Genomic DNA, 15,806 nt, shown 5'->3' on the forward strand with positions numbered 1-15,806 from the left:
GCCTTCGTCATGCACACGGGACTGGTTTAACGAGTCTTCGCCAAAATTTTGAGCCGATTTGGTCGAAGCAATGTTGAGATATCGTGGCACCCGTTTTCTGAAACTGCTAACTTCAAATAGCTATATCTCGGCAACGATAAAACCAAACGTCTTCAAATTTGTTTTGTTAATAGATGAAAATGTATATTTTAATGCCCAGAAAACAGATTTTGAAAAAAGTTTAATTGTGTGCTCAAACCGACCTCTGACATTTTTGCCGATTTACATGTATGTAACCCCTTAAATTTGGAGTTACAAAAAAGTGTTAAACAAAGATCTGTGTGCATTCAACTCTTGATAATTTTAGAAGATGGTCCATTTTGGTCTTTACGCATGATTTTTTTATAATTTGTTCAAATCTCTTATGAACTCCTACCAGATAAAAAACACTATAATTGTGACTTGGGTAAATTGCTAAAATATCCTTTTTTAAACTTCAGAAACATCACCTTACAACCTCTAATTTCTACCACCCCATCAAGCCCTGCACAATTTTCGCCGTTTTTCCCATCATTGCACTCACTCAAAATTGCATTTTCCGATCGGAAACGGCCCCACAGCCAGACCTCCCCCCGTTGCCCCAATTCTCATCTACTCGGCCCGACGACGACGACGCAGAGGCCTCCGCCGAGTTGCATTGAAATCGCTGCTGGTTTTTCCTCGAGACTTGCAGCGGCAGGCTCGTCCCACTCTGCCGAAAAGCCAAAGGAAATCGTGTGTCCTTTTTGGGCCGTCGTTTTCTTGGGCGCCCGACTTTCTTTCTCCACTCCTCAAACTCTCCGGAGAAACTGTGGTGTTGGTGTGCGCTCTCGGAAAACTCTCGGTCGACGCCGGTTTTCATCTCTTTTTCACCGGGTTGGGTATGAAATTTTTGGGCAAGGCGAAAATGAGGCGTTCGGTTGTTGGGGAGGGGGGCAAGGTGACACGGAGAACGAAAAAAAGATAGTTTTCATACCACCTCCTTCGTACTGTTTTTCCTCGGCGCCTCTGCTTGGGAAAAACAGGCCCATGCTCTGAGAGAGAGAGAGCGCAAGCCGAAAGAGTGTGAGAGAGTGGACTGAAACTAGTGTGCTGCTTTTGAGTTGTTGTTTTTTTTTTTTGTCAGGTTCGTGTCCAAGGGAAAAGTGGGTGGATCCTTTGCCCAGCGTGATGAAAAAAGGGTTTAAAATTTTCCGTTTTATTAGCCCCCTCGTTATGTCGACTTTTCCGGCTGCTGCTGGTGGATCGACATATCGATCCGTCGCCAGACTGACAGAGAGAGAGAGACCCCATGGTGGTCCGATTACGTCACACGGACAGGGAAAAATCAGCTGATTTTCATTCCGGTTGGACGAAAGTCACGCACTCACGAGTTTCTAAGTTGAACAAATCGCATGGAAATTGGAGGGAAAACGAATTAGACACGCAACCACGACGGTGAAGTGGTTCAAGTGCTTTCATTTCGGGTTCGGTTTTTTTCCTGTTTAAATAAAAAACACCACCACGCTGAAACGGCGTTGTTATCTTGGACGAGGAAATGGATCGCGTTTGCTGGTGTTCTGAGTTTGTTTGTGTGTGTGAGTTAGAAAGGGAAAATTACAAGACACGCATTTTTGTTGCTTTAAATAGAAACTTAAATTGAGGTCAATTTCAGATAACTGACGAAAGGCGTCACGAGGAAGGGGATTAATATTTCATGCTACTTAGTAGAAATCCGTAATGCGTGTTGTTGAGATAAAGGTGGAACAGATTTTAACTCTTTCTAATGTATGGTGCGTTGAAGTTTGTTTGACTTGAGCAAGACGCACGCGTGGTGGTTTCAAGATAGTGATAGACATGCAATACCTTAATACAACAAAATTACTAAATAAAATATCTTCTCTTTTTTTCATTCAACACTAATGAATATTTAGTTTTCGGGCAAGCTTCAATCCCACGCACAATGCAACAATCATAATCGTCCAGCAACATTGAAAACCATTTTGACCAACATAAAAAAAACACCACCATTCCCAAGTTTAGAGTACCCATCATCGATCGTTCCCGTCTACAAAGCTCGACGGACGGCGTGTTCCCAGCGTAGCCACTCCATTGAACTCTCCTTCGACAGCCATCAGCCGCACTCAGCCCACTCTCGTAGCGAATCAATATATTGAAATTGTTGGTTTGCTACAAAGTGTATCAAGCGCGTTTAGGGAGCTTTCCACACTCGCACACACACATTTCACACATGACCGCACTTTCAAGTTTATTTTTATGTGTCCAGCCATCCAGCCGAACCCCGCCACAAGTGGAAGAAAATCACTCACGTCCTTTTCCTTTGGCTTTGAATTGTGGGAATGGGAGGAGTTGGGGGACGTGGGGTGGTGGCGATGGTTGGAAAAATGTTCCCACAATAAAGGCGTGCGCCACGATGCGAAAACAATTTTTGGGGGCTAAAAAGGATCACTCGAGGAGGGTGATGTACTAAATCTTAATGTACATGGTTTTGAATCGGAAAACGGAATGCATTTTCGGATTCTTTGGACAATTTTCCACAAGTAGAAGGTTAAATAAGTTTGTAAATAGTGTGTTTTTGAAACACAATTTGAAAAAATCTTTAAATTTATAAGTGATTTTCGTTGAACAAATTTCATGTAAAATGTAAAAACTTGTGATTCGTGCTTCAAATTCAGTATAAAATGCAAAATAAGTCGATAATTTTAGAAACAAAACTAGTTTAACAAATTTCAGGCAAAATCCCGACTTTTTAACAATTTTACCTAAAATTTATATGTATTTTGTTAAAAAACTTATAAACTCAGTTAACTAAATAAAAACATTGATTTTTTTTCTTAAAAACTATATTAGCTAGTTTAGTGATGGTACATTTAACGTACAAATAAAGTTTGAAAAACTTAAATATAATTTAAAAACGTTACTTACCCAAGTAACATTTTTTTCCAGGAGTTCTACAAGAGCTCTTCAAGATAGCTACAGCATAGCAGTTTGGACCGCGGTAGGATAAAATTCTCTTCAAAACTTCTTCAGGAGTTTGGAAGAGTACTTGAAGAGAGTTTTATCCTACCGCGGTTCAAACTGCTATGCTGTAGCTATCTTAAAGAGCTCTTGTAGAACTCCTGAAAAAAAAAAAATACTTGGGTAATCCACCTTTAGGTGGTTGGTGCCTTCCTCACATTCATAAAGTCAATACAATCAGTAAAAATAGCAACTTTCCCCTTAACATGTTTAACAAATCAACTTTATTACTCATTTCTTTTGATAGGGTTCGCAGACCTTCAATATTTCTGGCTAATCGGCAAGGTCTGATAAAAAACCTATCCAACGATAGTTCACATGGAAGATTCAGACAATATTTCTATCACAATATCTGAAATCCGGCCTCCAAAAAGTGTATAAATAACACTTAAGTGCTAATAACTTTTGATAGGGTTGTCAGATCCTCGATGTTTTAGGCTCATTTGAAAGGTCTTTCGATTATCTAACTAACGACAGGTCGCATGATGGACCCGGACATCATTTTTATTGAAATATCTGAGATCCGGCCCCCAAAAAGTGTATAAATAAAGTGCTAATAACTGTTGATAGGGTTGTCAGATCTTCAATGTGTTGGGCTCATTGGAAAGGTCTTTTTCATACCTTGCTGAAAATGTATAACGTAATAGGGTTTCTTGCAAAAACCACCCTTTTTACAATCTTCCGGACATACGCCAAAATCGTTTTTTTAGCATAACTTTTGAAGTACTTAACTAAACTTGCTGATTTTAAATAGAGACCTATGGGACCCCAAGACGGATCGAATGAGACTAATACGGTCAAAATCCGTTCATCCAGTCCGGAGATAATCGAGTGACATTTTTTTTGTCCACCCACCTACACACATCCACACAGACATTTGCTCAGAACAGGATTCTGAGTCGATATGTATACGTGAAGGTGGTTCTACGAAGTCAAATTAATAAGTTCATTTTTCGAATGATTTTATAGCCTTTCCCAAGTAAGGTGAGGAAGGCAAAATGAAAAACTATGGCTATCAAAGTCACTCCGGAATTTAAACTAAGATTTTTTAACGTAACTATTTTTCTAAACACTATTGAAAAAACTTTTTTTTCCAAAATAGAGCATGGACTTTGTGTGGCCTACCCCAGTACATGTTTTAAAAATAATAATCTTGAGAAAACCCTTACCTGTTGGAAAATATTCCAAAAACAAATAGAAATCCTATCAAAGTCACCCCGGTTTACGGTAAAATTCTGGAGTTTATTTTTAAAAGGTCGAATAAACCAAATTTACAGTTTTTGCTTTTTGGGTGTATTTGAAACCGCCTTGAGTCAAGGGTATTAACACCAAAACTCCAAAGCTCGAGGAAAAGGGGGAATTTGTATGGAAATTCCCCCTTTTCTTGAGCTTGAGAGTTTAGGTGTTAAAAAACACCCATAAAGCAAAAACTGAAAATTTGGTTTATTAAACCTTTCCAAAAAAAAAAAATCTCCGGAATTCAACGTCTAGAACATCCATTCATCTATTCAAAGATCAAAATCCATCTAAACTTCACCGTCTAGAAATTATATTGAGTTCTGAAAGCGTAAATTATTTTGGCATGTTTTAGCGTATTAGCAGTATGCATTTCTGAAAAAAAATATTTTATTCGAACAAAGTTAAATCTTTATTTGATTTTTTTTTTAAAGTAATGATGAGAAAGAACAATTGGAAATTAAAAATTTAATTGTTAGCTTAACTTAAAATGGGTACCATTTTTCAATCAAAATAGATCAACCAAAACTGATATTTTTATAATTAATCGAAATTTATTTAAATTTTCCAATTAAAACATCCAATTAGCTGAATCAAGCCAAACATATATTCTTGCAATACCGTCGTGAAACATCTTACTTTTCCTGTCATGCTCGTGCGACAAAACGGCCTTCTTTTCTCTACCAAAAATAATAAAAATAGCAAATTAAAATCTTTCAATAACACTGCTGAACGGTACTACTTTTCAACACTGAAATGGTTGCTGCTAAGTTAAACTTTTCAGCACTAGTATCGAAAAGTAACATTTCTAATTTTTTGTTGTTGTTTTGAACGGTGAACTTACTCAACACATGGATGCTTGACATAAATTTCCATTCAAAAGGCGTTTTTCAGAATTGCAAAAAATGTTGTTAGCCACTTAAGTGAAAATAAAATTGTTGCAAAACTTGTTTTTTCTGCACTTGTCGTATTTATTCAACTCGGTAAACCTCGATGGAGAAAAGGAACGACTCTCAATTGACAAAATGGCCTACTTTTCATCGTCAATAAGGCGTCATCCATAAAGTATGTCACACTCTAGAGGGGGGGGGGGGGTCTGAGCAAGTGTGTCATTGCATGTTATAAGTATAGGAAAAGCGTGACAAAGGGGGGGAGGGGGGGTAAATTTTGGCTGATTTTTGCGTGACGTACTTTATGGATGAAGCCTAATACCAGTACTGATACAAAAATTGAAGCATTAATTCTAGGGACCAACTTTTTAGCACATGCATCGAAAAGTAATTCTTTTCGATACTATTCCGAAGTCTAACACTTATTTTGACGGCAAATAACATCCATATTGTTTTTTTTCCAAATTTGTTAAAAAACAATGTGTGTTCTTGATCATGATCATTGATTATGATCAAAATTAATCTTTCGAAACTTTAAATCGAACGAACTATGTAACCCAAAAATGCACGAATTGTTAAAGCATTTACACAATCGAAAAAATATCATTGCGTTTGCAGAAGATTTTTTCCTGAACATATATTTTAATTGTAAAATAACATTTTTCAAAAAGATCTGTGAGTCGAAAGGCATTTTAACTATTCAGAATACATTATAAATAAGTAATGTATAACCATTAATTTATGAATTTTCATTCAAATAAAGAGCACTCAGCTAGCAAAATCTAAACTTAGAAACATGTACCCTCCCTGAAAAGGCTTATGAATTGATCTCAGTTGAAAGGTTCTCCAAATCTCTGAAATGCAAATGTAACATCCTGGAACAGAACTGCTAAATTCTAATAAAAACACAGTTGAATTGAAATTGAATCAAATGAAGATTTATAAAGTGTTTAAACATTTCGAATTTTGAGACCATAAATCGGTTAAAGACTTAACAATTGTTACTTTTCACCTTAAAAAAATAACATATTTTTTTTGCCTTTCCTCGTCCTCGACCAAAGTCTACAAATAAAAAGCAAGTAATTATTAATCTAAGAAGCTTTTCACAACTAAATTCTGTATTATTTGTGATATTATAAACTTTTTGTTTTATAATACAATTCGTATGCTCCTATATTTATACTTGAAAATGCATTTCGTTAAAATTTTCAAATTTCAAAATTGAAAAAAAATTGTTCATTTTGTTACAATATTAATTTCATCTACGTTCAAAACAAGGCAATTTCAAAACTTGTTCTTTCCACCTGCCCAGGCTAACCAAACCCGTTCGTTGCCACATTTTCCAGCTCACGCATCCCCGAAGCCTCCTCGAGCGATTTGGTGTGTGATGTTTACATCGGGGTTTCCCAAGATGAATCTCGGGATGCCACCACCCAGCATTAGCTCCGACCAGAAGGGATGTTGATAGAGAAAATAATATGAAAATCGATAAAAATTTAAACGGATGAATGAAATGCTTTATGGGGGTGGTCGCAAACCCACCCCGAGAGGACGTGAACATCGGAGTCCTCGTCATCTGGTCTTGTGAGCGGTTTTTTTTCTTTCTCGACCGAGGGGTTGGTTATTTATTTTTTTGTGTGTGTTTGCTGCTCCGGTCGCTTTTTTCACCCCGACATCTCAAGATGAATGTTTAGGGAGATGCTCGGTGGAAAACCAGACCGGCGAGCAGTTTGTGATGGCCTCGGCCGCGGGACGACCTATGTGATCGATCATTGAAATTTATACCAGTGAGAGAAAAGACGTTCGACAGCAGAGGTTGTCCCTTGGCGGTGCTGGGTGCGGAAGGGAAAGGGGTAAGACATTCCATGCTGAATTGTGAGAGGAAAAATGTTTAGGAAGAAAGAGCGCATTCGAGGGATGTTGGGGAAGAATATTGGAGAAACGGATGAATAAGATGGAAAAGTACAGTTTGCTGCTAAAAAAATGGAACATATTTTAGATTCAAATGATCAGGTTCTAAATAACAATATCACCTTTTAAAAAAAAATATGGTGCAACACAAATATTTGTTATTAAAAAACTGGTCTCAAATAAAACATACACAGACAAAAATAATTCCCGTAATCGTGAATTGTGTTCATAAACTTAAGAACCACGAAGGAATTTATTCGTGAGTATGGTGCATTTGCACTTTAAACGTGAATATATTCCTTCGTGGTTCTAAAAATCATGAACACAATTCACGATTTCGAGAATCAACTTTTCCGTGCATTTTGGATTTGGACCATTTGAATACGAATTCCGAATCGGAGGAAAAATCCAAAAAGGATCTCATAGTTTGCTCTTAGAATCAAGATATGAATATTAGTTCAATAAACCAGAATAGATTTTTCAACAATCTTTTTTCAGCCTCATCTTTTTCTGCTGATTGTGATCTTTTCCACATTTTAATTAAAATTTTAATTAAAATATTTCAATGCAAAGTCATCCGAAGTCAAATTTTTATCCTTTTAAAAAGAAAAGATTTACACAAAGGTGGTTTCGGAAGTTCATTTTACATGAATTACGAAAATTTTCTATGTAACGTAAGGATACTTATTTAACTTAAAGCTATATTAACAGGGTTGCCAGAACATCTAATTAAATTCTAATCTAATCTAATCTAATCAGACCCTAGCGCAGCCAATCTTTCGAAGGGATCCTGGAGAGTGCCTTAGGTTAGATGACGCCTAGCACTCTTCTTGTCATTTATTAACGTTTGTAGTGCGCCATTGCATTAGAATGCATTGAAACATCACAAGCGTTAAAGCGGCCAGGTTTACTGCGTAAAGCCGTATCGCAGAGATGACTCGTAATTGGGTTGAGTTTGAGCACAGAATGTTCGAACAACAACACAATTCTGAATCGACAGGGGAGGAAGAAGCGTGGGGACACACCACCATACGCTCCGAGATTTGGTTGTATTCGTTGGGAGCACCATGCTAAGAAGGTTTGGTACTCCGGGACCCTCTGGGATGGGACATTGTATTTCCACGAATGCCCTGGACACTATTTGCCGTGGTTATAGCGCCACAACCCGCTCTCTGTAATAGTATTCCTAATTCCAGTCCAAGTTCACCAAGTCGTCATGGCCTAGTGGTTAGCATTTTTGCTTACCAATCCAAAGGACGGGGGATCGAACCCCGCCTCGAGCGACTTTGATTTTTCGTTCGTATTCATCATTTCAAATTTATGTGTTCTTAACTTTCTCGTTGGGAGCAGATGGGAATCGAACCCAGAACCATTCGCTTACAAAGCGAACACCGTAACCAGTCAGCCACGGCCGCTCCCTTTTGCCAGAACATCTAATTAAATTCAACAATAATCTTATTTTTAAGTATTCAAACTAAGATTTTATTCTACCAAAATTGAGTGCTAGAAAAAATCAATAAAATAAACTGCAACAGCTTTTGTCCAACTTACAGTAATTTTTGTTGTTGTGATATACCGATGATTTCAGTTGATCATTCTTTAAAATCAACCCAAATAGGTTGAAGTAATAAGTCAGTTTTAGTAAAAGGCAGTGATTTTTGACTTCTCAATTTGGATCAACTGACATTACCTTGGCCTCAACTGGATTTTCAAAAGATTATTTTTAAGTTCCACTAATTTGGATTTGGCCTAAACCCATTCTCCAAAAGTGAAAATCTGCTTTTGGGATATTTAAAGAATATTTGTAATTTTTTTTGCATATTTTTGATATTTTAACCCATTGATACTAAAGGTTTAAAAAAATATATTTCATAAATCGTCAACAACTTTTGAGGATCGAGTTCAACAGCTTTGACGCCTTGGACAGAGTTTAAAACGTTAAAATTCCAATGAAAATCTCACATTTGGGAATATTTATTACTAATTCTGATAATACCGTATTCTAGTTTTCTCAAACTTTTTTTTTTATATTTTCATACAAACTTCACAGATTTTTAATATTTCAAATTTCGTAAATGACATAGATTTTTCGAAATAATTTGCTTATTCCAAATTTTTTTCCGATTTATGTTGTAGCAAAATCATTATTGCTGTTTACAAATTCAAATTCAAATTCTCTAAAGTATTTTTCTTCTGTTTAAATTATTTAATAAGATCAAGTTTATCATTATATTGAGTTATGGTTTGTTGAAATTTTCAGAAACTACATTCAAACGAAATTTAATTTAATATTGGAAATCGTGAACGATGACAAAGTTTTCATAAAAATTTGCCAAGAAAATGTTTAACGAAAGGCTACAAATTCACTCAAAACATGAACTGCTTCAATATTCATCTTATACCATGACTTACTGTCAGGTTAATTTAGCGACTCAGAATCAAATTCTGAGCAAATGTCTGTGCGTAATAGAATACAAATAGAAAGCTTAAGAAATGGATTTGTTTGAGAAAGGAATCAATTATTGAGGTATTTTAAATAATGTTTGATTTATTAAATTTCTGTTTTACTCTTGATAAATGTTTACAGATTGGATAAATACGATATAATCAAAAAAGCGCATTTGATATATTCTTTGGAAAATATGTCATAAATAAATCAAAATATGTCTGATAAAGTAAAACGACTGAGAAAAGGTCACGGGAAAATAAACAAATGAAAGATTTTTTCACGCAAACTAGTGTAGCTAAAGGATATCTATTTAAATGCAATTTCTTATCAGTAAAGCAAGAGTAGGAAAGCAAGAAAGCAAAAATTTCAACTTACAATCACTTGAGGAAAGTCAACTTTCCCTTGACGCACGATTTCTATCATGTGAACCATATGGAATGTATTGAATTCACTTGCAGGAACCGAAATTAATATTGGAATAACTTTGGCCGTTTTTTGTTGGTTCGCTCCGACTTCCTCGGATGCTGCCGCTGATGCTAGTTTTTTTTCTTCTTATTTTTCCTCCACGGTCGTAGCGAATCGAATCGAACTACTCGTCGCACATACACTCCTCACACACGACGACGTTTTCTAGTCAGATCAGAAAGAGAGACTGAGACGGACTTGGAGAGAAGGAGAGAGTTTTCTTGAGGGGGGTTTTTCCTAGGTTTTCCACACTCACTAAACTGGTTGGTTTCTTCTTCTGGATGGGTTTTCCTGCATTCGGTGCGCGGTTTTCGGCTCCGGGCTGGTTTGGGTGAATGTTATTAAATTGATTAAACTCACAGCAGAATGATGTGGTTTTTCTTTTTTGCTTTCGCTGTGTTTATGCTGCCAAACTGTGCTGCGTGCTTTTTTTGTTGGCTTGGAACGGTATTTTTTTTATAAGCACGAGAAATCTACTTCAACTACTTCAACTTGTTCTTGATCGAGCAGGAACTTTAACGAGCGCGACGAATTTTTCTCCTAAAGCTCACCCGAAACGGAGCAGCTTTCCTCGCGAAGGATTCACGCAAATGACTAAGCTACGTGTGCCGTTCACGATTTCACACGTTCTCTCTCTCACTTGCTTTCACCACTCTCTCACGATGCTCTCTCACTGCTCACTTTTTTTTTCTTTAAACACTCGATCGAACTGTGCACTGTCTGTTTTTTGACGTGTGGTATCTGCGTTGCTTTGCTTCAATCAACACTGGCACAAACTTTGTTTTGTTTAATTGTTTATATTTTAGGAGACCCCTTTTTTTGAGTCTGCCTTTGGCGGTTTGAAATTCGCGGCTGGATCACCTAAACGAGAGGGATTGGGAGGGTTTTTCTTTATTGTAATGAGAGTTTTTTTTTCAATTTTGAAGTTGTGAAGAAAATAGGTCGAATGTCTTTCAATATGGTGATGATACTACAGACAAGTTTAACTTGTAATGAATTTCTGATCAAAAAATGTCTTGAAATAATTTCGAGCATATTAAAAAAAAGTTGTAAAATTTTGCAAAAGATTTCTTAACAAAATGAAGATGATTTCAACTTATTTTTTGTTGTCTGACAATTTATCATTTTGTTAAAATTTCGCGCAATTTTTGAAATTTCAGAAAAATATGCTGTGATTTTTTATTTCAATGAAACTTTGTTCATCTATTTAGTTTATTAAAAAAACAGCTCTTCTTTTACTATTCAAGTCCATAATTTATAAATAGCTTAGAAATAATATTCTGATCGATTTGGTATTGTTTGCGCATGCAAAAGGTTCAGATTGAAGATTTGTATCAGTTCATTTGGAGATGCTTAGAATTATTCTGTAGTACTAGATCCAACTGAACTGATACAAATCTTCAATCTGAACCTTTTGCATGCGTGCAGGGAAGGTTAATGATTAAAAGGACTATTTAAGAAAATATGATTACATTTTGAAAACAACTAATAAATTTAACGTTTTTTCCATAACACGTTTGCTGTTGTACTCAAGCCTTAAACCCCCTGGTCTCAAATTTCAAAATTTATAAAACTTTTACTTTTTTCCTTTCAAAAATTGAACATTGTTTTTCCATGTTTTTTTTATATTGTAGCAATATTTAGTTTTGGCCCAGATTTTTGGGTGTATTTTATGCGGGCTAATTTGTGTTACATAATACAAAAATTTTATGAGTCTAACTGGACAAAAAATATTCTGTGGAAAATTAAAGTATTTTTTAATACATTAGAAACCCTAAGAGTTAACTGTCAAAAATGCTGAAATAAATGTTTCACATTGATTAAACAAGATTTTCTACATTTTTTTAATTTTTGCAGAAAAACATTTGACTGGGATTTTTGACAAATACTTTTTAACTTTTTTTTAAAATATATATTTCAAAAATATTTTGTTGATGTTTTTTTCGTTTTTTGTTGAAGTCTAAGAGAATTGTAATTTGATAATGTGCACTGTTTCTTATGAAAGAGTGTTTTGTAAAGTAAGATGTTTAAGATGATTTTAATCTCATCTTTTGAATACAGTTCATAAGTTTAATGTTGGACTAGCAAAGAATTTAGATTAGGTATATTAGGTATTGAGCAATTTTTTTTAGTCTTTGATTATTCCGTAATTGTCTGTAAAAGTATAAATTCTTAAACAAAATTTGAACCTGAATAAATATAAACAATCCAATAACCTGTTGCAATATTGCAAAGTGACGTTAGCGCCGAATTGATTTTATAGATTTTTTAAGTTTTATATTTGATTAAATTGTTAAAATGATATAATGTAAAATGTCACTTGTTAATAATCACTTGCAATAATTTCAGCTTTTTTTTAAAGTTGAGTGTTTTTTTTTCTAAAAAATCTTATTTTCAATTATGTGTTCTTTTTTCAAGAGAGCTTTTTTTATTATTTTTGTTGACATTTTTATTTTTTTGTTTAATGCTGGCCAGTTTGTAAGGGATATTGTTTTAAGGCCTTTTCTAATAAATTATATTGTGTAAAAATAAAAAACTTTTTGAGTTAAACTATTTTAATAGATCAGGTTATTTTGGTTTCAAAATTGAAAACATTCATTATCATAAAAATCTTTTTTGTTCGATGATATTAATTTCATCAAATCAATTTTCATAAAGACCTTCGTTATCACAAATCTCAATAAATTTTGTAAACTCATGAAGAATTCTAGATTAAATTTTCAAAACAACCTATCCCTCATGGGTTTCCTATGCAGATAGGACCTTTTGAAAATTTAATCGAGAATTATCAAATTTAATTCACTTGACACACTTTCCCCTCCCTAATCAATCACATCATTTCGAAACTTTTTCACCATATTGTAGAACATTCAACCACTTTTCCCTTCAGAAAACCCATTTCTTCCAGCTGTTTTCCACCCCCTTCTGGCAATCATTACTTGTTGCAAAATCTCCAATTTGAACCGATCGCCAATATCTGGACCGATCTGGAAACACTTTTTCGATCTGCTTCTGCTGTTGTTGTCCTCTGTCGTCACACACACTTGAAGTTGTCGTCACTCGCGGAATTTCGAAATCACGACTGCTGCTGCTGCTGCTGTTTTTCTTCCGGAATCGCTTTGGACACCTCACACACCGTCGAAACACTAGAACCTCGCGGGGGCGCGACCCCTGCTGGATCTCCTTCAGGGGCAGGATCTACACAGTTGTTCCGCGATCTTCGCTTAAGCCTGCTGCTCGCACACGTGACGTGACACGGTTTTTCGCCGAAAAACACAGACACAGCTTATAGACAGATAATTAAATATAACAACAAACAACAAGTGTATATGATCACGACTTAACTATACAAAACTCAATTGTAGACTGCCGGACGGACCGCACGTCGGTTGTTTTGTAAGTATGTAGTAACGACGGAAGCATCCGAACGAGCACGACGACGACTTCGGAAATCGGCCTGCTGCCAACCGTTTCTCCCCTTTGTTCTCCGACACGGAAAAGCCGACCGAAAATGTCGATGTTTACGTTGCCGTACCGGTGTTGGTGTTCCGTCTCCCCTCTCGGCGCACACCCGCCGAGGACGAGCCACTTGACAGTAGGCGACGACGACGACGAGGGGCGCGCGGTTTACTGTGGAAGAGTTACTTTTCGAGCAGTTTCGAGCAGTTCCCCTCCGTGCGCACTCACACTGGCGCCGCCACGGAGGCAACAAAGTAATACACTGTGTCGGGCCGGCTGGAAAAAAGGAAAACAACCTGCCGACGACACCCCCACTAGTGTGAAGCCTTCGACGAGGGTGGTTCTCGGTGCGCATGCCCCGGACTCTGTGGGCTACCCCTCGTCGTGCACCCCCTCCGACGGGTGCCCCTCGCGTTCCTCCACTTCGGAACAACAGACTGTTGATTCTGCTCGAAGAATTACATAACTTGGCCCGAAGTTCGGGGGGTTTCCGAGGGGCCGAGGGGTGCGTCACACGTACAGTGGCCACAACTACAAACGAGCGCGGTGCGCGCACCCGAACGTCCGACTGTCACCGCAACGACCGACACATCCATAGCCGACCGACCGACACGAGGACGACGGTCCGACACGGTGACCTATACAGATAGATCACCCACCGGCAGCACTTTCCGGCAGGGTCGCTTCTGCTGCACACAGAGGCGGGGTTTGCCCTCAAACACACATGCGCAGCACCTTATCACCCCCCGTTGTCCCCCCCTCAACCTCGCCCCTCTGAACGCCCCCCACCTTCTTCAACCCACCTCGAACCTGTCACCGCCGCTGCAACGCACAGTACCTGCCCAACCGTTGTAACCGTGTAACACCCGTGTGCGGTGTGTCCTCTTCCCAATCGCTGCGCCATCTGCAGCACCTGTGACCAACTAGTCTCTCTCTCTCCCACCCTCTGCACCGATCAATCGTCCATCGAACTGAAATTCGTCCGTGCAACGTGCATCCATCTTGGCAAGCTGTCAAAAGTTTCTTGCAGAAATTCCCTGCTCGTCGTGGCCTACTTTGACGTTAATCGCGCGCGCTCTATTACAACAGCAGCTTATGCTTGTGTGCGTGTGTGCGTTACGGTGTAACACGGTGCAATTGTTTGCGTGAGTGCGTGCGGTGAAATGCGTCCGATAACAGCTTCGAACGGAGCGGGGGCGGTGGCGAGCGGGGAATGTTTTTCTTTTCACCCCTGGGCGCCCCCTCGCTGATCGCACTCACACCCTCGCGTGCACCCTCACACACACCCGTACACGCGCGCACAGACAAAGATTTTTTCCCTATGACTTCATTACGCTACGGTAGTCATTAAATAAATTAGCAAAGTTAAATTGAGGGAGGGAGATGAGGCGCGCACCCCTTCAGGGAAGGGTGTATAATCCATCAAACCCGTTCCTCGCCGAAAATTTGCCTCCGCGGACGCCGCTGTATTTGTGTCCGCCTGCGTCGTTACTTGGACTTGATTGACTGTGTGTGTGCGTTGAGCGTTTTTTTCCTCCCGTTTTAGGTGGAAAACATTTGAGAAAAATCAACCCCCACCCCCTGTGCTGCGCCACTGTCTTCAACAAATTTCTCCCTTCAAAGATTTCGCCCAAAAAGTGTTATGTAATCGCTTTTGATTTATTTTGAATGACACATCGTGTAAGAGACGAACCTCACCCCACCCCCTCTCCCCCTTCCTACGCCCCTGTGGGTTGTTTGTAAACAATAACCAGTTCTAAACTCTCCGCTGCTGGGAAAGGGGAGGGTCGAGTTGGGTTTGCTGGTGATGTGATTGCGAAATGAAGAACTTCAAGAACTTCAAGAACGCGCTGAAAAAGGATTCTTACCCGTGTCTCAGAAAAGCGGGTTGGTAATTAGAGTTTTTCAATTTTGAAGCACAAAGTTATCCAACACCTTGGTGACTTGGGCTTTCGACGCGTGTCATGGCGCCTCCCCACCCCCTGACACCGCCTCTGAACTGACTCCACTGACTGGGAAATGTTGTTTGATTGCGTCGTAAGCGCGTTGGCAAGAAGACTTTCTGGGTGAAGAATGGGGCTTTTGGAAGGGATTGCAGATGGGATGCTGTGAGGCTAAACTTGGAACTTGTTTGTCGTCGCAAGAAAAGGTCAGGTTCTGGTGAACTGGTGTGATTTGCTAATGCGTTGAGCGGGAGGGGGGGAGTGAAGCAGGTAATCGTGTTTTTGTAATTTTGTTACGACAAAGTTTGCCAGAAAGATGACATTTTGTGAGCATTGAATCATTTTATTTTTCAGTTCAAAGTTTGCGAACGACCAACGTTTTTATTAACAACTTTTCATCAACTAGTTTTCCAATAC

General features: G+C 38.2%; 1 protein-coding gene across 16 annotated transcripts in view; it reads right to left on the bottom strand.

The window, feature by feature from the left end:
• Positions 1 to 15,806, bottom strand: part of LOC120422695 (CUGBP Elav-like family member 4) — a 948,890-nt gene that overhangs the window by 305,537 nt on the left and 627,547 nt on the right. The window contains exons 1-2 of one of the 16 annotated variants that reach the window (XM_052710108.1): positions 12,927 to 13,368; positions 9,898 to 10,848 (exon numbers count right to left, since the gene is read on the bottom strand). The exons of 12 other annotated variants lie outside the window; for them this stretch is intronic. In XM_052710108.1, the coding sequence (XP_052566068.1) occupies positions 9,898 to 9,954 (57 nt within the window). In that variant the 5' untranslated portion in view covers positions 9,955 to 10,848; positions 12,927 to 13,368. Of the gene's footprint in view, positions 1 to 9,897; positions 10,877 to 12,926; positions 13,369 to 15,806 lie in introns of those variants that run through there. 3 more of the 16 variants (XM_052710109.1, XM_052710120.1, XM_052710116.1) reach the window with 3 other exon arrangements.

This window comes from Culex pipiens, chromosome 3, assembly GCF_016801865.2.
Source record: "Culex pipiens pallens isolate TS chromosome 3, TS_CPP_V2, whole genome shotgun sequence".
NCBI classification, from domain to species: Eukaryota; Metazoa; Arthropoda; class Insecta; order Diptera; family Culicidae; genus Culex; species Culex pipiens.